This window comes from Paramormyrops kingsleyae, chromosome 12 (assembly GCF_048594095.1).
Source record: "Paramormyrops kingsleyae isolate MSU_618 chromosome 12, PKINGS_0.4, whole genome shotgun sequence".
NCBI lineage: Eukaryota > Metazoa > Chordata > Actinopteri > Osteoglossiformes > Mormyridae > Paramormyrops > Paramormyrops kingsleyae.
In genome coordinates, this window is record NC_132808.1 from 9,739,099 (window position 1) to 9,766,928 (window position 27,830).

At 40.8% G+C, this 27,830-nt stretch overlaps 1 protein-coding gene across 4 annotated transcripts in view; it reads left to right on the forward strand.

Annotated features, from left to right (window-relative positions):
• Positions 1 to 27,830, forward strand: part of LOC111841540 (uncharacterized) — a 178,217-nt gene that overhangs the window by 89,244 nt on the left and 61,143 nt on the right. The window contains exons 20-22 of one of the 4 annotated variants that reach the window (XM_072718642.1): positions 1,465 to 1,527; positions 3,914 to 3,982; positions 4,281 to 7,082. The exons of the other annotated variants lie outside the window; for them this stretch is intronic. Of the exons in view, the coding sequence (XP_072574743.1) occupies positions 1,465 to 1,527; positions 3,914 to 3,982; positions 4,281 to 4,382 (234 nt within the window). The 3' untranslated portion in view covers positions 4,383 to 7,082. Of the gene's footprint in view, positions 1 to 1,464; positions 1,528 to 3,913; positions 3,983 to 4,280; positions 7,083 to 27,830 lie in introns of those variants that run through there. 4 annotated transcript variants of the gene reach the window in all.

Below are 27,830 nucleotides of genomic sequence, written 5' to 3' on the forward strand. Positions count from 1 at the left end.
TGGTTAGTAGCCAGTGATAGATTGCATTCCCTGCCACATGCACTGTGTATCCTCTGAGACCATGAAGTGGCTGTTGATTTTCCCTGCAAAGGCACTTTTAGCCTCTTTAATGGCCAAGAATGATTGGCTCTGTCTGTAGTATGAGACTCTCTGTCTATGAACCTGTAGGCAGTATCTCTGACTCTCTCCAGAGTGTGCAGCTCTGCGGAGAACCAGGGTTTATGGTTTGCATGTGTGATGATAGTTTGGAGACAGTAACATCCTCAATGCATTTGCTGATGTAGCCAGTCACTGAAGCTGTGTACTCCAGGTCTGCTGAGCTGCAGTAGGTGGTACCTTGTCTGAAGATGTGCCAATCTGTGCTCCACTAGTATTAGCATTAGCACTAGCAACCTGCATTCCATACAAAATTACACCTACAGTATTTTTAACTCTTAGCTATTACACTAGTGGCCATTTTTGCTTTCTGGGTATTGGAGTGATTATAATGACAGAATTCCGTGGTTTTGTAAAATACATTTGCACACTTGTAATTGACTTTTGTACACCCGTGCAGAGATTTGCACACTTGTATTTTAGTATTGTACACCTGTGCGAAGATTTGCGCACTTATATTTTAGCATTGTACACTCGTGCAGCAAAGTGTTCACAAAAACGTTTTTCACTTGTGTTTCCTAAGTCACAGGCTTGCAACTTCTTATTTGCACATAGTTTCAGAAGTCATGTTAAAACTACAAATCTATTTTACACAACCACCAAATTCTGTTATAATAATTACTCCATACCTGCAGGTGGCTCTGGCAGTTTGCAAAGTTGTTGCCCGCGCAAAAGATGCCACCCTGGGCAATTGCCCATCTTGTCCCTGACAGGATCTATCCATACCTCACACTCTCAGTAGGTTCTCACCACGGCTGGCCATGAGCTCCGCACAAGCCTTGCTGTATCAGAGATGCTCTGATCCAGTCGTCTGGCCGTAATGATCTGGCCCTTGTCAGAGTCACTCAGATCTTTACTCCTGCCCATTTCGCCTGCATCCAAAATGCTGCCTATGAATACTGAATGTAGCTTTCTGCCTAATATATCCCAGACCATGATACACACCATTTTTATAAGATTTCTAAAAGCAGATATTATTTGCTTTTGTGGGGGAGGTCCAATGTTTTGACACATTGGTGTATATTGACTTAATACAACTATACTGCTGTTTAACCAGCCCAGGGTTTGGGTAATAATATGGAACCATAATGGAAGGTAGTTTATATATGAGGTTTAATTTGTACTTCAACTGTTTGTACTTTACTGTTTGATACACTGCATGCTGGGTTTTCTGGAAGAATAAAGTAGCCAATGGTGACCTGCAGATTTTACTGTATGTACCACTTCATGGTGACTACTTGTTATTTAGTAGAAGATGAAAATATGAAATGTATCTGAAATTTATCATCTGACACTATTATTTTGTAGAGATCACATGGAGAGACTGAGGCATCATCACCTGCTGATCCACAAAGACTGAACACAAAGGAGGTTTGTGATTCTCAGGGTTACTGTTATGGAGGCGCCCTGTGTCTTTAGATGATGATGCCTGTCATTTCCTAACAGTGTGATTCTGAAGAAAGAAACTGGCTTCTTGCCAACCATAGCCTACAGTCATGAGTATGTGATACGGCTTAATGGCTACAGAAATGGAAGGATTAGAAGTTTCCATGGGACACCATGTTTGCTGTTTGCATTATGCCTGATGTCTGTTTTTCATCAAATGCATGTTTCCCTACACTGTGGATGACCAGGCAAACTCAAGAACTACATTTATATTGATGTCTGGTTTTCCAAATGTAATCTGGGAAATCGACGGCACTGATATTGTGGTTAAGGTCACCTCAAAACAAATTAAAGTTTAAACATGAAATGCACAGCAGTATACTGTAGCATATGGCAGTAGATGCAGAAAATGAAATGAATGTGAATGAAGCTATTTTTATCAAGACAGCTGTTTCATTTTAGTCATCTGGGAAACCCAACATGATATTGACAAATATAGTAGGTCGATAGTCTGGGTCAACTTCTGATTGGTTCATTTTGAACTTCACATGCCACATCAGTGTCTTTTGGCATAGCACCCATGCTACCCCCTATTATAGATGTCAAACACGTGCTGAAGTTTCAGAGGGGCAAACACAGAGTCTGATATTTTTTCTGCATATTTTCTCTTTTGTGCATACACATTTTTTCATGATATGGGTTTGCCCGTGGTAGTTACAGTCACACTGGCCTGGTGCGCACAAGTAATTTTTTCCCTGGAATCTTCAGATCTGACCATTTATGTTGTTATTTTGGGTAATTTGTGTTCAGTACAGCTGAGGGAATATACTGCAACAGCGATGTGTTGCCACTTGGGCTTTGGCCTCAAAATATAATATTTTGTGGTGCCTCTATCAAGTGCTCCAAATTCCTCTTCTTGGGACAAGCAGGTACAGGCAGGATTAAAAGATGGATGGATGGATGGTTTCTTTCATCACACTTTACAACCAGAAAGGCCTGATTTGCATATTACATGAGCATACAGTTAATTTGCACTGACCATTTATGGTTGGTTGTAGGCAGCAACTGGGCAAGACCTCAGGCTCATGTTCTTGCAGTACCAATCAAAAGTTTGGACACACCTACTAAAGAAAGGTTTATTTCCTACATGTTAGAATGATTATAAAGACATCAAAACTATAAAATAACATATAAAGAATTATCCATTGAACCAAAAAGTATTAAACAGAAAATGTATTTATTGGGAGCTCTGTGGGTTGAAACTCAGGAGGTTGCCAGTTCAAATCCTGTGGTCAGCAGAGCAATCCCACCACTGGGCCCCTGAGCAGGGCCCTTAACCCCAACTGCTCCAGGGACTGTCTGACCCCACTGTCTCCTCCATGCCACTTTCATGAGGTGGCCTCCTGAGATGCTGTTCCAGCTGTCCTGAAGGAGGTCCCACATATATGCTGAGCACTCATTGGCTGCTTTTCCTTCACTCTCTGGTCAAACTCCTCCAAAACCATCTCTGCTGTGTTTAGGTCAGGTGTTTAGGTCATGTGATGTGACACTATCACTCTCGTTTGTAGACGGCTTAGTTTGTCCAAACTTTTGACTGGTACTGTATGCACATTTACAAGATACGGTCAGCCTTCCATATCCACTGGTTCTGCAGATTCAACCGACTGTGGTTTGAAAATAATAGAGGGGAAAAAAATTCCAAAAAAGAAATTTTAATTTGGCACACACCATAAGCTACACTGAATCCACACAAATGAAGTGACATGTAGACAGATTTATATTTTCTACATGTATTTATATTTTTGAAATTCTGTGGTTTATTCTATGCATATCTCTACTGAACATGTACAGACTTTATTTTCTCATCATTGTTCCCTAAACAATACAGTATAACAACTATTCACATATCATTCACATTGTACAATGCAGGTTCAGTAATCTAGAGATTATTTAATGTATGCGGGAGGATCTATGTAGGTTATATGCAAATACTGCACCATTTTATATAAGGGATTGGAGCATCTGTCGATTTGGCAGATCTGACATTTCTGAGGGGAAACGTGCAAACACCAAGTCTGATATTTTTTCTGCATATTTTCTCTTCTGTGCATACACATTTTTTCATGATCAAATTTACACAAAGTTTGATAAATGAGGCACTTGTTATGCACTGTGAATATTTGAAAAGTCTGAATTCATAAGTAGGTGCTGTAGTTCTTAGGTTGTAGATTGTTGGTATTTCCAATATTTCATTAATGTTTGGTTACATAAATCTAATATAATGTAAACTGAAAGGCAAATTTCACTTGATGGTCACTGCGCTGTGTTTGGTGAAACCCAGTAATATGGACTAATGTTGTCACTTCTGTAGGGATCACATGACAATGAGGAGACTGAAGCATTGTCCCCCCCTGATCCCAATGGACCAAGCACAGAGGAGGTAAACAGAGGAACATGATCTCTGTGATTCTCAGGGTTCCTGTCATTTACTCCACTTTGGATCCAAGGACACAATTACCTGTCAGTTTTTACAGTGTATTCAAAATAATAAGGAAGTTAGCTTCTTAATGAAAGTCTGTGTGCATGAGTGTTTGAGTATTTCAGTCATACTATAATTTTTGGGATGTTAACCTTTTTTAAATATTTGGTCACATTAAAATTAGTCCATTACATTGTGATTATATTACTTGCTGAACAAAAAAAGAACATAAAATGTATCAACTGACACACCTTTGCAGGGATCACATGACAATCAGGAGATGGAGGCATCGTCACCTGCTGATCACAATCAACCAGACCCAGAGGAGGTATTACTGGGAGAGAAGAACACAGAAGGCTGAAGGGTCTAAAGAGTTCAATTTTAATATTTTTTACCTACAGTCCAAAGTTTCCTAGGTCCTGTTGGATCAACAAGTTAGCCGTGTTAGTGGTCCTCAGAATATCAGCTGCACATGCATATAAGCAGATGTTCATCTACAGAGCAGCACCCTGGGAAGGACCATTATGTTCTATCTATAGTCAAAAGGATAAAGTCAACTGTGAAGATCAATACAGCGTCCTTCATGTCATCCTGTTTCTTCTAAACTGGACCCTGTACATCATGCTGTTCTTACTTGGAACTTTTCACCATTTTTTATGTGCTTCAGAAAACCTGTACAGCATAAAAACTTCTATACTTAATTTTAAGGGACACTGTTTAATAGGAGAGTGTCAGGGCCAGCTAATGTTGTCCCACTCTGTGTCCCTTCCCTGTTTGGCCAGCAGGTGTTGCTGGTCATCCTTTCCCTCGTGTTCTCAGTCTTTGCGATTGCCTGTGAACCCCTCTGTCGCATGTCACCTCAAAATTAGAGTTAGAGTGTTAGAGTCTGTTTTCCCTGTTTCTTGGTTAGTTCTTAGTTTCCCTGTTTAGTTCCTTTTAGTTAATTAGTTTCACCTGTGGTCTGTTTTCCAAACCTTGTTGATTAAGCTCACCTGCCCCTTATTAGTCTTGCTCTGTATTTAAGTCCCAGCCATGGGCGTAAATCCCGGGGGGGACGGAGGGTTGCCCCCCCCCCCTCCCCTATTAAAAAAAATAAAAATAAAATTGCACTCTCTATTGTGAAAAATATATGTATGTATACCTAAAATAATTGTGTAATTAGAGAAAGAAAAACAAACGCAAAAAATGCATTTAGAAACAGTTGAGTTCCCCCTCCCCTTCCTCACAGTGGTTTGGCCCACTGCCTGCTTTCCCAGTTCATCTCACCTACTCTACACTAGTGGTGAGCGATACTACAAGATTTGGTATCGATGTGATACCAAGTAAATACAGGGAAAGTATCGCCGATACGATACCGATATCGATACTTCTTAATAATTAAGGTGGATGCATCATCAAATTGCTAAAGCTGAATTAATTTTCATTACCTTTAAGTGTTATTGTGATTTTTTTTTATTAATTAGGTAAAACCCAGGACAGAATTTGGGCAAAGTTTATAAGTAAATAAATACTGTGGTGCGGAGGTACCGGCCGGCAGCGCGGCATGTTGGACTGATGCCATGTTGTAAATAGTTCTCAGTAATCGCTTGTGTGATTATAAATGTGCTGTGTGTTATGTCATGTATAGTGGTTAATGTTTATTGTTGTATGTAGTGTGTGTGTGTGTGTGTGTGTGTGTGTGTGTGCGTGCGTGCGCGCACCCACCGGGGCGACGTGCGCGGTGAGCAGTGCCGGTGTGTGGGTTGTAGTAGTGCGGGTGTAATAAACGCCATCTGATGATTAAACCCCGAACTATCCCTGCTGTTTAATTATTGCGAGCATGACTCAGCGACCCACTATTATAATAATTTATTATAAATATTATAGTGTGTGTGTGTGTGTGTGTGCGCCCGCCCGCGCCGGTTTGCTAGCCTGGCGCCGCTGAGTCACGTGACAGCCGGGAGCAGCAGCGCGAACACGGACAGCCGCAGTGCATTCGGGAGAGAGATTGAAACTGAAGTATCGATCTCATTGAACTGCAGGTATCGATCAATATCAATACCAACATTATTATCGATATTATCGATACTTGGATCTATCCGCCCACCAGTACTCTACACACACGAGTCAGGTGTGTGGCTGCGGCTCAATTAATGTTGAACTCCAGTAAGTAGGGTATTTTATTCACTTTAAATGAAGCGATTCTCTTTAATGTAGTTGATGCAGACTCTTTCATAAATTATTTGCGGCAAAAATGCTGATTACCGATGTAATTTTCCATGAATCTTCTATATTAGCGATTAAAATATTACTTATCTAGTTAACGTTAGCTTGTTTACAATAGCTTGTTGCATAGTGCACTGCAACTAATTTGCCAAATCCGTTTCCCATGCATTGTTTTATTTGTGACGACTTGGCATAATGTTAACTTAACATTAATGGCCACAGTTAACATATTGTTTAGCTGTGCATTTACTAAATGAGCACTGTGCTACGTCCGAACTGACCCCACTGTATTTTTTTGTATAATCAATTTCTATTATGCATTTAAACAATCATGTTTAAATTTTATTGTATGTTGATGGCTTGACTCTAAACAACATAACAAACAATGCAATAAATAGTTTTGAAGAAAAATCTGCTTTGTCATTGAACCTGAGAAAAACTTTGAAAATAACCATAATGACGCAGTCTCCATGCTACAATAATAATGATAGAAGCAAAGTTTTTCACTGTGGGGACATATCTTTATACGTACAATTTGACTATTATTTGTGTTTCCTTGCTCATGAGAAATTTTATATTTATTGTCCCCCCCTACTGTTAAATGAAATTTACGCCCATGGTCCCAGCCTCTGTTCAGTTTGCTAGTAGTTCCTTGATTGTTGGATGTTAGTAGAGTCTGTGTGTTACTAGAAGATATATGTAGTTTGTGTTTAGTTCTTACATCCTGTGTAAATATTTCATATCATATGATGATCTTTTGATTTACCTCTGCAGTGCTGTTTCCAGTGTTTAAATGTGCAGTGTTTAAATGTGCAGTGTTATTAGCAACATTCTGAATAAATCCTCACTGCTCACAGTCTACAGCTTCATCGTGTTTATTGTAACGTTGTGATTAACCTGGACTGCTTGTTTCTGTAATTAGCCAACTACTAATTACAAATGGAATTGTGCATCAGCTCTGGGTGCATTTTTCTTTAATGAGAAAAAAAACAAACTTGACACCAAGTTACTAGTAAAGTGGATGTTTGTCACTTGACTATATGATGCTTTTGAGGTCCAAATCAGTAAAATTGGTCACAAAAGAATTTTTTATTGTATAGTGATGTACCGTCCACCAGGACCTGCGGCTACTTTTTTTTACAGGAATTTGCTGATTTTTTAAATTCCATTATTAAATTGGAAAGGGAAATAATGGTGAGAGATTATAATCTCTATATTGATGACCCCTCCTGTAATGTTGTTGCTGATTTTGTGTGTTTAACAAATGCGCTTAAGTTTACTCAACATGTAACTGGTCACACTCATAATGGAGGGCACACGTTTGATCTAGTGTTTTCACAAGGAATAAACATTGAGGGTATTCTCTTAAATGATGTAACTTTTAATGATCATTTATTTCTTTTAATATATTTTTTAATTCTGATTTTACAGTTGTTACACAGGAATTCTGCACTCGGATTATAAGTGAAACCGCAGTTACTAGGTTTGCTAATTCATTTAGCAATACCATGGTTATCAGTGATTGTAACGTAGACATGATGGTTCAGTGTTTTAACAACCATTGTAGCAATTTGTTGGCAAAGTTGCCGCTTTTAAAATTAGACATAGATCGGCTATTAATACATCTCCCTGGTTAAATGATGGTTAGACACCATTGTAGGAAGACTGAGCAGTTATGGAAAGCCAATAAATTGGAGGTTCATTGTTTATACCTTAAGGATTCACTGTCAGTTTTTAATGGGGAGCTGCTGTAGAAGTTGTGCCGTCTTCAGGTTCCGCAGGAAGTGGAGCCTCTAAAGTCCTTTTATTGCCATGACTGATGTGTTTGTGGTCCATGGCAGGTCACAGCTGATCTGAACTCAGAGGAATCGGAAGCTCTGAACCACCTCCACCTTCTCACCACTGATGCTGATGTGGTGGTGGCCGGTTCCGTCTCCTGAAGTCCAGGATCAGTTCTTTTGTCTTTTTTGAGTTCAGGGAGAGGTTGTTGTCCTGGCTCCAGCACTCTAGGTTCTCGACTCCTTCCCTGTAGGCTGACTCATTGTTGTTCAAGATCAGACCTATCGCAGTTGTATCATCTGCAAACTTAATGATGATGTTAGAATCATGGGTGTTTTTGCAGTCGTGTGTGAAGAGGCAGTAGAGGAGGGGGCTGAGCACACAGCCCTGAGGTGCTCCTGTGTTGAGAGTGATGGAGGTGGGGGTGTGGTTACCCATGCACACTGTCTGTGGTCTGTTGGTCAGAAAGTCCAAGACCCAGTTGCACAGGTGTGTTCAGTACAAGATTGTGCAGTTTGATGGCCAGCTTGATGGGGGGGATGGTGTTAAAGGCGGAGCTATAGTCAATAAACAGCATCCACACGTAGCTGTCCCGCTGCTCCAGGTGTGATAGGGCAGTGTGGAGGGCCAGTGTAATGGCGTCCACAGCTGACCTGTTTGACTGGTAGGCAAACTGGTATTGGTATAGGGAAGAGGGATGTTGTTCTTGATGTGTACTAAGACCAGCCGCTCAAAGCACTTCACAACAACAATGGTCAGGACTGCAGCCAGCTGACTTTCGCAGTGTTTCAGCATTCGTCCAGGGACACCGTCAGGTCTGGCTGCTTTGTTGGCAGTGTTGGGCAAGCTACTTGTAAAGTGTAGTGAGCTAAGCTATCAGTTACTCAGCAATAAATTAAGCTTCACTACACAAAAGCTACCACCCCTAGAAATATAGCAAGCTAAGTTACACAAATATGGCAAAAGTAGTTTACTACATCAGAAGCTACTTCATGTTGTACCAACCTAATGCCAGATCAGTGCAAAATGACAGTCAGATACAAAGGTTAAGACATTTATTGAAGAACAGCCCATGATTTAACATAGTGTAGACCAAGGGTCTCCAACTCCAGTCCTGGAGAGCTACCATCCAGTAGGTTTTCTATCCTACCCGGCTTCTGATGAACTACACCAGTTCAAAGACACACAGTGAACCTAACTGGTGGCTCTAAATTGCCCATAGAGTATGACTTTGTGTGTGCATGTGTGTGAATTTAACCTGCAGGAAGCTGGCATCCTGCCCAGGGTGTACCCCAGCCTTATGCCCAGTGATGGAAGCCCTGGGAGACAAGCATGGCTGCTGGATGGGTAACAGGTGTGGCTGCAGACAGGCTGGTTGGATAAAACCAAGGAAAGACACTAAAAGCCATGAAAAGGGTCAAGACAGTGGTGAGATTTCAGCTTAATTAGGTACCAGTCAGTCTTATAAACACTGTCCTCAAAGACTTTAAAGGACCAGGCCAATCTGTGTACTCTAAGTCACTCAAATATGCCCAACAATTCGGAACATTAGCTAATACTGTATTCACTAATCTTTGAAATGTATAGCTGGCACATTTTTAAGTCCAAATGCCATAACTGTATACTGGAGAAAGTTACCAGGAGTTACAAAGACAGACGTCTTACTGACAAAATTACCAACAAAACAAGCAGACATGATGTTAATACAAAGCTGAGAGTTGGTGTAGAGTGAGAGTTGGAGTAGGAACTGAACTGAGAATGGATGGTAAATTCCAATTCCCTTGTGGGGAAGTAATCCAGAAAACGGGTTCAGTTTTAAACTGGGGGTGTTCAAATGTGGAATTTTTTTTTTTGGGAGGATGGGGGGTGATGTGATGTATATCATGGCATCACAATGGGTAAACATGCAATAGTCATAGCCTCCTGAAACCCAAGGAAAAAAGTGTCATTCAATTGTAGGTTATTTGTCTTTGGAGGAAATAAGACATCTTACAATTTAGATTTTTTCTAATTTTTTATTTTTAATTTCACAGCATGTCCACTTTAGTGCACAACAGGAATAAATATGTTTCCTTACATCAGTGAAAAGATGAAAAGTGAAAACAAAATGTCCACTACAATGGACATAAATGAATGGGTGGGGTCTCAGGAGGTTACCATGAATGGAGGTGATGAAAGAAAGATTTAAAAATAATTTTAAAATAACGAAGATCTCATCATATAATATAAGACTAACACTGTTTAGGGTCCCGTTTCAGAACTAAACAACTTCCACTAAAAATGTAACTGATCCATAAGATAAAATGATTTGTCTGATACAGACCTACAGTCTTCCTTACGTATATGTTTTGTCTTTCTGCTCTGCATACACAGCAAATTGAGCTCAGTAACGCTCAGGTTCATAGTGAAAGATAAGGAACATGCTCTAAATTGTTTGTTTTTTGGGAAGGGGGGGGGGGGGGGCATGCCCCCCAATATTTGCAGAACCCCCCCCCCTTTCTCATGCCCCCCCCCCCCCCTTTCTCATGCCCCTGCTCCTGACACATTGTATATATATATATATCTGTCATTTCCATCTGGAGGTGGAAACCATGTCACAGAGGCTGCAAAGCTTAAAACAGGCGTAAAATATTACACACAGCTCAAAGCCTCAGCATGTACATTCATACAGGTGATGCATGATTAAATAACACATTACCCTCATGATTTGTTTGGTTTTTCTATTCTTTTTAATCATATTTCAAAGCTGCTCTGCACCTGTAAAGCAGCTCATCACACAACCAACATTAAAAGTCTGAGAAACCATTATCAATATAAAACAATATTTTTAAAAAGATATAACATCAAATTATATGAGTTCAGTTTTTGCTATATCCTTCATTAACATTGTACTACACTTGAAATATGTAATTTATTTTTAAAAAAAGATTGACACAGATCACAGATTTTGGTCATTGTTATTACTGGGACTCATTCTAACATCTTTTAAACCATTTCCTTGGGTCGAGGGTCATCACAGAGGGAGCATCTAGAGGAATGATCATATGATTTAATAGCTTTATTGATAATTTTGTTTCTCAGGCATCACATAACATATACAGTTAGGTCCATATATATTTGGACACTGACACAAGGTTTACTATTTTATCTGTTTACTGAAACATATTCCACTTGAAGTTATACAATGGGCATAAAGTGCAGACTCTCAGATTTCATTTTAGGGTTTCCACATTCAAATTGGATGAAGGGTTTAGGAGTTTCAGCTCATTAACATGTGCCACCCTCTTTTTAATGGGGGCAAAAGTAAATGGACAATTCACTTAAAAGCTATTTCATGGACAGATGTGGGCAATTTCCTATTTCTTTCATTGTCAATTAAGCAGATAAAAGGCCTGGAATTGATTTGCGGTGTCTTGTTTGCATTTGGAAGATTGAGGTGTGAACATACAACATGCAGTCAAAGGAACTCAGCATGCAGTTGAAACAGGCCATCCTTAGGCTGCGAAAACAGCAAAAAACAATTTGAGATATTGCCACAACATTAGGAGTGGCAAAATCCACAGTTTGGTACATCCTGAGAAAGAAAGCATTGGTGAACTCAGCAACGCAAAAAGGTCTGGACGTCCACGGATGACAACAGTGGTGGATGATCGCAGAATCATTTCCATGGTGAAGAGAAACCCCTTTGTAACAGCCAACCAAGTGAACATCACTCTCCAGGAGGCAGGTGTATCACTATCCAAGTCTACCATAAAGAGAAGACTGCATGAAAGCAAATACAGAGGGTTCACTGCAAGATGCAAGCCACTCATAAGCCTTAAGAATAGAAAGGCTAGATTGGACTTTGTAAAAAACCATCTAAAAAAGCCAGCACAGTTCTGGAACAGCATTATTTGGATAGATGGGGGGGAAAAAAACCCAACCTGTATGAGAATGATGGAAAGAAAAAAAAAAAAAAAAAAAAAAAAAAGTATGGAGAAGGGCTGGAACAGCTTATGATCCAAAGAACATCGCATCACCTGTAAAACATGGTGGAGGCAGTGTGATGGCTTGGGTGTGCATGGCTGCCAGTGGCACTGGGTCTTTGGTGTTTCTTGATTATGTGACAGGATGGAAACAACCAAATGAATGCTGAGGTGTTCAGAGACATCATGTCTGCTCAAATCCAGCCAAATTGATTGAGGCGGTGTTTCATAACACAGATGGAAAATGACCCAAAACAGCAAAGTGGAATATTCTCGAATGGCCGAGTCAGTCACCTGATCTCAACCCCACTGAGCATGCATTTCACTTGCTAAAGACTAAACTACAGACAGAAAGACCCTGAAACAAACAGCAACTAATGCCTTGTCCACACGTACATGGGTATATTATACAACATACCTTTTTCTATACATCTTGGGCTTTTGTCCATACGTACACAGACTGACATCCAACAATCAACAAACTACTAGCAAACTAAACAGGAACAGGGACTTAAATACAGAAGGGTGACAAGACTAATAAGGGGCAGGTGAGATTCAACAACAAGGCTGGGAAAACAGGTCACAGGTGAAACTAATTAACTCAAAGGAACTAAACAGGGAAACTAATGCCTTGTCCACACGTACACGGGTATATTTTAAAACGTACCTTTTTCTATACGTCTTGGGCTTTTGTCCACACGTAAACGGCGTCTCAGGTCACTGAAAACGGAGCTTTTGCAAAACTCCATTTAGGGTGAAGATTTTAAGAAACTGCGTTTTCAGCGTCGACATGTAGACAGGGAAAACAGAGTTTTTGGCTCGAAACGTCAGATTGTGCGCCGTTGTCCACTTTGTTTAACGTCAGAGCGTGTGCTGTTTGCTGTATACATTAGGCGAGTTTGAGCAATGGCGGACTTAGCCGAAATAGTGCTTGTGCTAACCTTGCTGACAGGACTTCTTACATGTGTACAGATAAATATCACATTTAAATCACACATTTTCATGTGGCCCACATACCACATGGAATGACGGCGATTGAGCAGACCACTCTCGGTTGCCGCATCAGGTTATCATCTGGGCCAGAGCAGGGCCTGATGTTAGCCACAAGTGGCCAGGCTCTGTTTGAGATCTGGCCCTATTGTGGCCCATTACCAGTTTCTGAACCTCACAGATGTTAACCTCGTAAGAGCTACTTTTCAACAGGAACTGCATACAGTCCCTGATCAGGCCTCAAATGCTTAAAAACAACAAAAGTCTGATGTCTACAAGAATTTTGAATTTGAGAAAAAAATAAGATGTCCATGGATGTCTGGTAGGGTACTATTGAGGTAAGCACACCCTTTACATTTACCTGACACTCATATGCAGAACAACTTGCATTTTTACTTTGGGGTTAAGTGTCTTGCTCAAGGAGCCAATGCTAGTATAGGTGGGATTCAAACCCACAACCTCTTGGTTCAGAGGCAAGCATCTTAACCACTAGACTACTGACACAATCTCTTTTTCATGCACTTTCCACTGGGAAAGTATTTTGTTGGAAGTAGTCCCACTCCCGGCTGCATAAAACGTAAATACCAGTATTGAGATGCATCAAAAATCATTGTGCAGTTCAATTGTTGACAGACCAATTGAATTAAAACAACAAACCGCCCTTCCTTATAGATTCCATTGCAATCATTTATTGGTCCTATTACAGTTTATTTGATGCTGTGAGCAACGATGGAAAAACAATGTTAACTACCTATTGGCCCTAAAATAATGCAGCTAGTACAATGAAACACATTAGTTTATTATAATGTTGCATAAGTGTTTAATAATGCATTTAAATAATGTAATGTGCTCTGTCTCTGTCCAAATCGCACACTCATTTCATCTAGAAAACATTTCTTTTTCCATAAGCACAAGTGTACATTTGCCATACTGTACCTTTGCCAAAAGTGGGCCAGAGCCGCAAGCCATACAGTACAACTATTTTTTAATAAAATGTTTAACATGTGGCACATATCTGTTTTGTGACATTTGGGCCACATTGGTCTAATCACAAGTGGGCCACTTTTGGCATACATCCATTTGCTGGTGCCGGAACCAGCCAGCAGTGACACGCACAGCAAATTTGCCAGTGTTAAATTAACACTGCATGGTGTTTATATAATTCTCACCAAATCAGTGTTATATTTCACACTACAGAGTGCAATGAGTGTTAGAGTGTTAGATCACTGAAACTCCACCTCTTCCCAGATTCCAAGCCCATATAGGTGGTACCCAAGAAGATAACAGGTGGCTGATGTCTTGGGCAGCCAGCTACTGTGTTTGATTAAGCCACCATCATAAGAAAGACTATGACCAACAAGGCCTTGTCGCTTATGTAAACTTTACATGAGGTTAGCTTTGATTTTTCTGAAGACCAGCCCACTGTGTTCTTGTAAGCTGAACATGTTTCTTCTTTCTGACTCTTACTTTACTTGGGCATTAAAGTTAGGATTGAGTTAGAGAAAGAATGTTTAGAAATGTAATTATAAGTACTTTTTTAAGTACATATAAAATAGCTTTCTTCAGTATACTAGTATAAGAGTAAACCAATGAGCCTTTGTACAATCACCTGTCGCAGATCTGTCATTCCTTAACACGGGCCCCACAGAAAAAACCTACAGCTTACTAGCCTACAAAAACAGACTGCAGTTTTCACGGTTTAGCTACTTAGAGTTTACTTAAAGGTTTCTTATACTTGCCATGGTATGGAGGATAGAAAAAAAAAAAAAAAAAAATCTGTTAAAAGGCTGTACCATATCATGGCATGCAAATAAACATCCAGCATAATTTGTTTGCAGGGAAGTGGACGGTACCAGGAGCTGCAGAGCAAAGGGTGTCACAACTCTCGTAACACATTTCCACATATAAAACCCATCAACCAAGGTCACAACCGGTAACCAAAATCAACTTCCGTCAAGAAATACACCACACCCACATATACAAATATAGCTTTTTTCTAACTTAAAAATAATATGCAAGAAAAAGTCATGAAAAGCAAGGCTTTGTTTGACATCATAGCGCACAGCTCTCTGATCTTCAAAAAAAATTAGCATTGCGCCAAGGAAAATTTAGTATATAATAAGAAAAGGCTGAGAGGTCCTTCTTGGTCAGACCAAGGTGAAATCAGTTTTAGGTTGGATATTCGATGAATATTCAGATCCACACTCTCCAGACTTAGCGGCGCTGTTTCACTCACGCTAGCTGGCGTAAGGCGGTCGAAAGTCGGCCAGATCAATTCCACTGCCTCGGAGATGCTCGCGCACCGCTGATTTAGCAACGTCAATGAATTACTGTCAGAAAAATAAAATACTGATTACTTGCAATAACTTAAATGCAATGGGATCCAGTAACTCCAAAATGGGTGCATATTCTATAACTACCTGACATACACAGGACACAGTGAATTTTACTCATTTTAAACACTTTATTGTATTTTATATGGTCATTTTAAAAGGAAAATGGTAAATAGATTTCTTTCAATAGCTTCTAGGCAATGGGAGCTTATGACCCCCAAATGGGTGCAAATTATACTACTACCTGAGCACTATAGGACACAGTAACTTTCATTTGATTTTAACCCTTTGTTTACTTGATATGATTTTTTTTCTTCTAAAATTAAGTCTTTTTTTTCAATAGCTCCTAGATTGTAGGAGCCTGCGACCCAAAACCAGGTGCCAATTGTAGTCCTACCTGAGGCCTATAGGACACAGCAACTTTCATATGATTTTAACACTTTGTCTACTTGATAAGATTTTTTACTTGATTAGGCCTTTTTTTTCAATAGCTCTTAGGCAGTGGGAGCCTGCGACTCAAAACCTAGTGCCTATTGTGTGTGGGATGTGACAGTAACTTTTCAAAGATTTCTTAGAGGTGTTATATAGTGGGTTTTATTAACATTGAACATCATTAGGGTGACACAATTTCACAATAAAAATAAATATACAGGGCTTGGAATCTGGGAAGAGGTAGAGTTACAGTGATCTAACACTCTATGGTGTCAACTGAACACTATAAGAGCTAATAAAATTTAACACTATACAACAACACTCATACTCTGTAAAGTGTTAAATGTAACACTGATTTGGTGAGAATTATATAAACACCATGTAGTGTTAATTTTTATAATTCCTTCGTAAGACCCCACCTAGAATATTGTGTGCAGGTTTGGTCACCATACCTAGCTACAGTACTTAACCGAGATTTGAGCAATTTAAATTTGATTAGGGATAAACAAAACAACCATGGGATCCACCCTCTTTCTAAACTGGAAAGCATTTTGGGTCAACTTTGTTGTTATTAAATGTGCTATATAAATAAATGACATGACTTGACCCTTTACCATAGTTCGGGTGTGTTGGGGCGTGATTCAGTGTAAACTGAAAGTAAAAGTATCATCAGAAAGTCACATTTCCTTAAGGATATAACGGCGTTACTAAAACTGCACATAGTCCATTTATAAAAAAGAAAATATAACTGGGAAATTTCCCTGTCATAGAAACGGCTATTCGTATAAAAATAAAGGTGGCGATGCAGATCAAAAGTTTCAGCGTTATTTTGATCATGTTCAAATTTTTCATTAACTCTGATGGTAGGTACATTTTAAAGACAGTTTTATGTGTCTGCTAACTCGTGTAATAATGTTGAAGAAATGTAATTAAGTTGTTCTTGTTTTGCGTGTATTTATTAATGGACCAATACTTGCTTACCAAATATATTCAAATAACTGAGTTGCAATGGATATTTCACACTTATTATTTAATGTTTTTTTGTCATAAAGTGATTTTCTATCTCTTATCCCTGCGGTAGGTTTCCTGCTACACGGCTCTGCTGGTCCTCTAACCGCCCGGCTGGGAGGAGCTGTACTGCTGCCCTGCTTTGTGGACAGACCCCTGCCTTTGGAGGAGCTGGAGGTGGACTGGAGAAGGACTGATTCAGACACCATCGTGCACCTATTCCAGGGGGGTCAGAGCAGACCTGAATCACAGGGGGACGCCTACAGGGACAGAGCCCACTTCTTCTCTCAGGAAATCCCCAAAGGCAACTTCTCTCTGCTGCTTGAGGAAGTGAGGACTGCAGATGCAGGAGTGTACAAGTGTGTGGTTTATACAGAACAGGAGCACCATGAAACATGGGTGGAAATACAGGAAGCAGGCAAGTGAGCCTTTCTGTTTTATTGCTTAAGACACATGGGCTCAGGGGCGTAGGTTTCTTATTAACACTGGGGGAAGCGAGTATATAGGGGTCTGAGGTGTGACGTCACTGTGTGGCGCTGTTTACGTTCATTTTTCATTCGTAAATTATTGCTGCTTTAATCACAATATATAAAGTGATATTCATGTTTACATTTTTATTTGTATTCATCTTCACCTACACTATACGCTGAATTGCCAGATTCCGGCTCGAATGTCAGAGCATTTACTATGTAAAAATGACCTCACCTCACACAGCAAATTTGCCAGTGTTAAATTAACACTGCATGGTGTTTATATAATTCTCACCAACCGGTGTATCATTTAACACTTTACAGAGTACAATGAGTGTTGTTTATTAGCTCATATAGTGTTCAGTTGACACCATAGAGTGTTAGATCACTGTAACTCCACCTCTTCCCAGATCCCATATGGGTGGCCCCTATCTGCCCCATTTTATTGTGCACATAAGAACTCATATGAGGATCATAAGAGCCTCCCTGATTTACCAACCATCATGAGAAAGACTCTGACCAAGAAGGACCTCTCGGCCTTTTCTTGTTATGTGTTCTTTTTTGGAAGATCAGAGAGCTGTATGCTAAGAACAAAGCCTTGCTTTTCATGGTTCTTTCTTGGTGTATTTGTTGATGTACTGTAAGCTGATTTTGATTACCCGTTCTAACCTTGGTTGATGGGTTTTATATATGGAAATGTTTTACAAGAGTTATGACACCCTTTGCTATGTAGCTCCTGGTACCGCCCACTTCCCTGTAAACCAATGATGTTGGATGTTTATTTGCATACCATGATATTGTGCAGCCTTTTAACAGATTTCTGTTTTTTTTTTATCCACCATGATGGTAATGAATAAGGAAAGTATAAGAAATCTTAGTAAATTCTAAGCAGCTAAATTGTAGCTGGAATGGATTTTGCTGGGGTCTGTTTTTGTAAGCTAATGAATGATTGGTGTTTTCGTGGAGCTGCAGGGAAATGCTACGGTAAGGCAGATGTTAAGAGATGATGCTGCCATCTTGATGTTTATTAAGCTTTCTGGGGCGGTTCAATTAGAAAGAGATAAATCTCACAGAATTACAATGTTTGGTTCATGTTTTGTAAGGTTGAAGAATATTTTTGTTCTTCTACAGAATAGTAAACTATAGAGACGGACAAATACTTCAGAATTGGGAGCACCGCTGGATCTAGAAGTGGGCTTGGGGAGGCAATGCCCACCCAAATTTCTTTCCCGCCTGCTTAATTAATCCATTCCGGACTCTGGATCGAATCCTAAAAAGTTCAAGTTCTGATCAAATTTTTCCCATAAGAAATAATGGAAAACCATTCAATTGGTTCCCGGCCCCCCAAAATTGCAACAATTTTTTTTTTAGCATTTAAACACAGAATGAACAGGATAAAACAAGAAGAGCATTTTTTTCTTAATGGCTTCCAAAACGATAAAGATCTTATCCCAACATTACCTCTGTCCTGCCCCGATTGTCCGCTCCTTCCGTGTGCCACGCCCCCTCGTTAACCCCATGTGGAATCCCCGTGTGATCAGCTGTTTCTGGTTGTTGTCATTAGCCCTCTGTATTAAGTCCGCGTTTCAGTTTGTCTCCCCAGTCTGGTCATTGGAGGCGTTCGACTTGCTTACAGCGCTGGCTTAAAGCAACGCATCCTAACTTTAGGATAACTATACAGCCCTGATCATGACATATCGATAAAAATTATATATATTGTATATGTTGCAGTCTAAAAAAGTCTTGTTTTTATGGAAAAAAAACTGGCAGCTGGGGTTACCAGAATAATTCTGTAAAAAATGTGGCAAAAACATAATCATCATTACAGAACAATGCATAAATTTAACAGTGTAGAAATGTACAAAGAACAAAATTACAGTTGAAACCAATAAGTTCAATACTGTATTTCTGCTGAATTAGCATGATAATATTACTACAAACCAGTTCTTTCAGTAAGACTTACATCCAATTATCGCTTATTGTCCATTGAATCCCATTCAGTTTCACTGAAAATACCAAACAATACTACTGAAGTGAAAAATTGCCATTGTTGGCACCACAATGAAACGTGTCCTCAGCATTTAACACAGCGGTAAGCCACTGTTATTTAGCACCCAGGGAGCAGTGCATGGGAATGGTACCATGCTGGCTGGGGATTGAAACCAGCAAACTTCCAATCACAAACACACAGCCATACCCATTAGACCACCACTGCCATTATTTGGTAGCAAAATCCTCATTATGTGTCATTAAACTGAAATGTTTTTGATGCATTAATCATTTCTTATAGTGAAAGCAGCATCTAATTGCTGCAATTTAGCATATAGACAATGCGAATAAATCACAACTAATTCACGTTTGCCTAACTGTCTATGTAGTATCAGGAAAGTTACACATAAAAGTAACGCATTAAAGACAGAGGTGGGAAGTTCATGTCCTGAAAGTAGAGGTCTGCGCGGGACTGATTTTTTATCCTGCTCCCGCACACTCCCGCAACTTTCTGTCCCGCTCCCGCAGAAATGTGTAATATTTTGACCTGCTCCCGCCCGCATCTGTTATGGTTTGTCCCGCTCCCGCCTGCTGAATCCCGCAAGCAAGGCTGGTGGAGTATAGGGTGGGCCAAAAATTTTAAATCTAAACAGTCTCAATAGAAACATTTCACAGTCAACATGAGAGAAATACAGAGAAACACTGAAATTTGTGGCACGGCTTTGCGTTTATTCCAACCTCAGTCAGTGCGCTCTTGCTCTTCCATTCTGCCGGCGTCCCAGATAGAGGTCTGCGCGGGACTGATTTTTCATCCCGCTCCTGCAAGAAACTCTCAAATGTAGACCCTCTCCGCATGCTTTTGTGCCGCGTCCCGCCCCGTTGCAGACCTCTACCTGAAAGTACAAATCCTGACCAAAGTTTTGTCAGCCAACCACACTGAAAAAAGTTACTTTGAATGAGCTCAGTTGAATTATGTACAGTGGCTATACCCAAATAGAATGAGTATTTTGAAAATGAAACACTCTTTTTAAGTGGATGCATTGACTTTGTGTTCTGAGAACAGAATATAGTTGAATTAATCTCACTCATTTTTTTCATGTCTAATTAATCCAAATGAAACACTTTCATTCAATAAAATTAGGTATACAATCTAACAGTAGCCGTGGTAAAAGGTAACTGAAAGACAATACAAAACAGTGTGAAGGGCTGTTTTTGCAAAGGCGTTTGCTTTGTGGAACCGGGTTAAACGAAGCCCAAAACCATCTGCTTTTGTGAGGGAAAAATTGGGATCAACACACGATGGAACTCTATGCTTCTTCTTTTGCAGCGATTGTCACTCATTGTCGCTCAGATTGTATAGAAGGTGGTTCCAAGCAACTAAAGTAAGCATGACCAACCAGTCACATGTCTCAGAGCCACCTCCTCTACAGTCTGATTGGTTATCTCTCTGAACCAATCTCTTTTCATTCTGCCCTCAGAACATTTTTGAGTAATAAAACTGCTACAAGCTTAGTGTGGTGCCGGATTCTTCTCCTGAGTCACATATGCCAAGTTTTAAAAATGATGCATATTGAAATAAAAACAACCCCAAACATATAAGTTTCCCCTTTAAATAGGAGGGGAAAACACACAAATGTCAGGTTGCCAGGTTGTGTGAATCTTCCTGTTCTTGTTCCAGAGCGGCTGGTGGTGACGGGTGCAGATGAGCCTGTCTATGCACATGCTGGAGAGGATGTGACTCTCAGCTGCTCTGTGGACACCCATGTTAATGTGACAGAGCTTCAGGTGGAATGGAAAAAGACAGACGATGACGGTGACATCTTGGTGCTTCTGTATGATGATGGAGAGAACAGACCAGAGTCACAGGATGAGAGATACTCTGGAAGAGCTGAATTCTTCACTGAGGAAATTCCCAAAGGAAACTTCTCAATGAAACTGTGGAAAGTCAGGACTGAAGACATAGGAGGGTTCAGGTGTAAAGTCCACTCAGATACTGATTCTGCCAGTACAACTGCCAGGATAGCAGCACTGGGTGAGTCACTGGAAGGACTGGTTTTAACATGCATCTCAGCATAGTTCTGTGTGATTAAATCACATTTTCATTTCACTAAGCCTCAGTGGTTCTGTTGCACACTGATCTTTATGCACATGCCATAGAGTTTAATCTGCTCAGTGTAACAGTAGAAATGGTGAAATTGAGTACAGCTTTAAAACACAAAATGCATTAAATGAATGAATTATTATTTGTTTCAGGCTTCAGTTTTAGTGCAGTTTTCAGCTCTGTCATAACATATATTTTATTACACAGCAAATGTGCCAGTGTTAAATTAACACTGCATGGTGTCTATGTGGGTCCACACCATTCAGTGTTACCTTTAACACTCTACAGTGTGCATGAATGTTGTTTTAGACAGTGTTAATCTTTATTAACTCCAATAGTGTTCAATTTACACCATAGGGTGTTAAGTCAATGAGTCTCCACCTCCACACATCTGCCGCATTTTAATATGCGCACAAGTCATGAGGATCATTAACATTAACATTGTAAAAACAACACTCACTGCATACTGTAAAGTGTTAAAGGTGAATTATATGGTGGGGACCCATATAAACACCATGCAGTGTTAATTTAACACTGGCACATTTGCTGTGTACAGTTAAAAAGCCCTTTGGAACATGTTGTGTAAATATATCCAAATCATTTATGGGAATATGAAAAATCTTATGTATTCAATCTGTATGTTTTCAGGCTGGAGAACAGTTAGGACTTACACACTTATAGACAAAGATTTAACCATAAATTTCTGCTCCACTTTGTGAGACTAAATGGTGTGGACGTGTCGATTGTGCTGCAGCATGACAAGCAGCCTATTTTAGAAAATGACTAATGGAATGTAATTCTGAATATTTTAGGTTATTCATCCCTGCATTGGCTGATTCTGGGGCTCTGCATCGCTGTCACACCTGCAGTCCTACTTACTGGTGCTTTATCTGTCAGGCATTTAATAAGGGGAGGTAAGTGTAGCATCTGCTCTGTCATTTCTAGTAATTTTGATGACATCAGTGGATCCATGTTTGCAGCCACTTATCCTGTAGAGGGCATCTCAGCAGACATGGGGCATCAGGCAGGACTGTATCTACACAGGGTGCCTGTCCATTACAGGGCTTAACTGTGATGTCATTAACATACTTTGATCCTGTGTCTCTGGTAACAAACACATATGTGTGAATATAAATCATTTCAGAAAGTTTTATTACTATAAACCCCTGCAAACTAAAACAATGAACCAAAGCTGATGTCCTCATTGAATTTATACTAAAATAATGCAGGAGCTGCATCTGGTGAGACTGACAGTCTGTACTGAGTGTCTGTAGGTGAGCATGCAGCAGAATGACCATCTGAGGACGGCTGTAGATCATTAAACTTTGCATGAATCACCAACTAATGTGACAGAGTGTCATGATCCGCTCTGTCCGCTCCTGATGTGTGCCACGCCCACCTCGTTACCTCGTGTTCAGCCCTGAGTGTGATCACTTGTGTCCTGTTAGGTCTAGCTTGTCTTTTGTATTTAGTCCTCGTCTGAGTCAGTCTTCCCCAGATCTGTCATTGTATTGTCCGTCGATGGCCGTCTGTCGTGCAATAAACCCACGTTTACCTGACTTCCTGGCTGCTCTCGCCTGCTTCCCTGCTCGCCTCCAAGCCGAACGTGACACAGAGCATGTGGTTAAATTTGGTTCTACTTTCTGTCTATAGATGAAAGCAAACAGGCTCTGTTGAGTCACTGCTCACATGTCACAGTTCCACCAATCATGGTTTCCGCAGCATTCATCCTGTGGGGTGTAACTGAAGGTGAGCCCATTGAATATGATTTAAAGAAGCTTTACAAAGAGACAGATTTTATTGTTTTTGTTGTGCAGGCAGTAAGAAATAAACAGCAGCAGCATAAACAGCCACCTGCTGGGGATTAATTATATAAATTAGTGACTCTGTAATTTGAGGTATTTGTAATTTATACTGTGGTGATTCACTTTTAAGGTGCATAAGTTTCCTTCATAAATTAACTGGTTATTTATAGTCTGATATGTATTTCCTAAAAGATGATTTTATTGACACTGTGAATCTGTGTAGGGTCCTGCAGGTTTGATTTTATTCACTCAAAATGAGAATCTGCTTTTCTGGATTCCCTGCAAGAACAGGGAGATCACTAAACACACTGTGATGAAATAAAGATGTATTTACAACAGCAGAGGCAGCGCCCCCTGGTGAACAATTATAGAATTTTAGATGTTAGCAGTCAGTAATGAAGTGACAGGTAACATGAAATCTAATGTAAAGTTCAGGAGAGTAGAAGGAAGGAAGTTATGAGAAGCTAAGAAATTTAAACAGGAAAAACTGGGATCCTAGTGCTGCATTCAGAACTGGGGAACAATTATATGGCTGCCAACATAAATACTGTAAGAGGAGAGGATTCCTTTGGGGGTTTGGCTCAGTGGGTTAGGATGTTTCACCTGCGTTTGGAGAGTCGCTGGTTCAAATCTCAGACTCAACAGAGTGATTTTACACATGAGCCTCTCAGCAACAAACTGAACCCCCAACTGCTCCCAGTATTTTCTGACCCTGATTGGTTCTGCTAAATAAGTAAAACTTACTGTTAACTGTTTCCCAGGATCCACAGAAGAGGCTGTTACTTGTCCTGCCATCAGTCTGCTGTATATCCTGATGTTGTTTCTTTTGGCTCCATATCGGAAGTTATTTCCAGGTATGTTTACATATTTCCATGTTTCCTATCCTGTTTCCTACACTTCATATTAAAGGACGTTGTCACCGTTTGGGGGAAAAACTGTAAAATAAAGACAGGTGTTTATAATCAGTTTGACCGCGACAGAGATCATTGTCAGCATTGTGTCAGAGTGGTTTGGAGAGGAGAAGCTGAGAGCTTCCAAAGGATCATATGTAAAGAACCAAAGAGCAGTGAAGATCCATAGTATCAGGCAGGAGATGGAAACCCTCAGGTCCCAAAACAAACAGGCAAAAGAAGAGGAGCACAGTGGCTTGGCTCAGCTGATGTACATCCTACACAAGAAGATCAGGGTCCTCAGCCAGGCAGAGTGGCATCGGAGACCTGAAAGCACTGCATTCATCACCAAGCCCTTCAGGTTTATGAAGGAACTGTTAGGGCAGAAGCATAACAGCAAGCTGGAACGTTCACAGGAGGTGACAGACCACCATCTAAAGTAGATGTATAGCAACCCAGCAAGAGATCAGAACTTGGGAGAGTGCAGCACACTGATGCAGCCGGCCGAGGCAGCTGTGCAGTTTGACACGTCGGATCTGCAGCTGAAAGAGGTTCCTGAGGTGGTCAGGAGAGGATGAGCAAGCTCAGCTCCAGGCCTGAGTGGCAACCATGCAGAGTGAACAAGAATTGGCCTAAACTCTTTCTGTGCCTGTGGAAGCTCCTCTGAGTCATCTAGAGAAGGACCAGTATTCCCAGTGGAGAGTTGCTGAAGTGTTTTGAATCCCAAAGGAGGAAACCTCAAGGCAAATAGACCAGTTCCACCTCATCTCTCTGTTGAGGGTTGAAGCAAAGATCATCTTCAGTGCTGTTTGTAACTAGCTGTGCACCTTTCTTGTGAAGTTACACTGATACCTCAGTCCACAAAGCAGGTATGTCAGGAATGGCCGGATGGCTGGAGCACATGGGCGTGGTGACTAGTGATGCGCAGATCACAGTTATATCGGGGGGGGGGACTATTTTAAGCTTCATTTTACATCAGGTACGAATTAGCAGACTAGACTCTCATTGCGGGTCCATTTGTCTTAAGCAGCAATAGAGCCAAAAAAAGATCAAATAAAGTGAAAATCAAATAAGGAGAATAACAAAACAAAAAAAAAGATGGGCAGAAAAGTTATGTGTGGGAGTGATTTAGTGAAATAGTTACCATGATGAGTCAAGTGCTGGGAATGTCATATGTACTGTAACATGGTATTAGTATTCTTAATGGTCTGTATTTGCGACATGCAGAATTAGAGTCTGACGGGAGTAAAGATGTCAGTCTGTGTTCAGGCAGGTGTGGAAATACCTGTTGCCATTTTTATTTTACCAAAAAAGAAGAACTTTTACTTTAAGTTAATGTTTATTTACTTAAAACCAGCCTAATTCTGTGTAACATGTTAAAAGATCATCACACTTACATGTATCCCACTGAGAAACACTGGTAATGTGTGATCGGGTGCCGGTCTCTGAATCAGAGAAAATACATCATTCAGGAGGGTGGCGGGTGGATGATTTTTATGTACATGCAGATTCGGATGGAGTCAGAGCCGATCTGAGCATCACTAATGGTGACTCAGCTGATCAGGGAGGCTGGGAGAACAAAGGCAATCTGTCAGTCCTGTGGCTCGACCTGCTTATGCTTATGCTCAATTCCACACAAGCTGGTGCAGCTGCCTTTGATGGAACATCATGTCCCCAGTAGTCAGAGATCTCATTGTGGATTACAGCAGCAGTGTCAGGGTGAGAACCTCCTCAGGAGCTGTTATATCAGGCTGGAATAAGGCTGAGATCAGGATCATCACAGGCTGCATTATCTCTGTGATCCTGTTCTCTGTTGCCATGAACATGCTCAGGAAATCTACGGAACCAGAGTACAGAGGGTCTAAAACAGAAACTGCCCAACGTCAGCCACCCATCAGAGGACTTATGGATGACATAACAGTCACCACAGAGTCAGTCCCAGGACGTCACTGGATCCTTCAGGGGCCTGAACAGCTGATGGGGTGTTCAATCCGCCAAATCTAGGTCCATAGTGCTGAGGAGAAGGAAGGTGGATGACGGTTCAGTATCGGAGATACTACCTTCCCAACCATCACAGGGAAGCCTGTTAGGAGACAAAATGTATGGTAGCATCCTGAAGGACACAACAGTCATCAAGTCGGCTGCACTGAGTTGGATGGCTGACTGAGATCAGTGGACCAGACTGACCTACTGGGGTAATTTAAAGCGGGGCTGTACCAGCATGTCACTCTTCCAAGAGTCCTGTGGCCACTCCTGGTTTGCCAAGTGTGAATCTCGACAGTGGAAACCTTGGAGCAGAAAGTCAGCAGCCACCTCCGGAGCCTGAGCAGCATGGCTCTCTATGGTCATCAAAACAACCTGCGACTGCCACTCAAGTCCTTGGAGGAGGAGTTCAAGGTTACAAGAGCTGGGAAAGTGTTGCTGTACAGAGGGTCAAGCGATCTGAAGGTGGCCAGAGCTGGGATAATGGTGAGGACTGGCAGGAAGTGGAGGGCAGAGGAAGCTGTTTTGCAAGCCGAGTTTAAGGTTGCGTCACAAGATAATGGTACACTGCAAAACCTGACTAGTTAGTTCAACTCAAACTGTTTGAGAAAACCGATTGCCTTAAATCATTTAAGTTTATGAATTCAAATAATTAAAGTAAGGATATTTTTTGTATTGAGTGAAAGTAACTCAAGTATTTATAATTTAAGCAACTTAGTTAAATCAAGTTAAGAGCATCAGCTGCATTCATTAGTTTGATTTAAATGACTTGAGTAACAATAACTTAAATGCATCCTCCTTATGTAAATGCTACTATTTAAGTTTTATTTACTCAGTTTTCTGCCTTTAAGATTTATTATTACATTCTAGTTTCGACAACTTTTAACCTTTTTAACTTTTAACTTTTAACCTGGAAATTCATTGCCTTGAACCTTAAGAAGTACTGTTAGGTTTTACAGTGATAGGAGTGGTGATGCAAGGCTGAGCTAGACTAGGATCCTTCTCCACATCCCACCTTAATCACCCAAGGGAAGCAGGAAAACTTCCTGGTCCAGCAGGAAGTGAGAGCAGCAGTGAAAGAGGAGAGATTGTGTTGGATGGTGGGAATGAGGCAACAGGGGGTTTAGTCAAGATGGGAAAATACGGTAGAGAGGAAGGTGACCTGGGCTGAGCTGTGGAAAGCTGAGCCACACAACATCAAATTCCTCATCCAGGTTGTTTATGATGCTCCCCAGCCAATCCAATAGAGGGGGGGGGGGGGGGGGCAAGGTAGAGACACCAGCCTGTCCTCTGTGTTCCATGCATGGATCCCTGGAACTCATCCTGAGATGCTACCCAAACACACTGATTGAGAGGTGGGGCTGTTGGAGGCATGACCAGGGGCCTCATGTATAGACGGTGCATACGCACGAAAATGTTGCGCATGTCCGTTTCCACGCTCACGTCGTGATGTATAAAAACGAAACTTGGCGTACCGCTACGCACATTCTCACGGCAGCTCCAGACATGGCGTACGCACATTTCTGCTTGGTTTTGTAAACGGACGGCACTTAGTGGCAAGTCATTGCTACTGCATGTGGTTTCCCTTTTTAAACTCACAATCATGATGCTGACTTTATCCAATACACCCACATTAATTGTATATTGTTTACAAATGTACGGCACCTGATTTTCAATCAATTTGTAACAATAAAACGGTGCAGAAAATGACCAAACTATTACAACTACCATGGCAGCTCTTGCGTTATTGGAAGACATAGCTTATGGAAGAATTAGAAGAGAGCGCGTATTCAGGGATTATAGTGATTTCTTGGCCCATGATGATGACTGGCTTCTAAGTCGATTCAGATCTCCAAGAG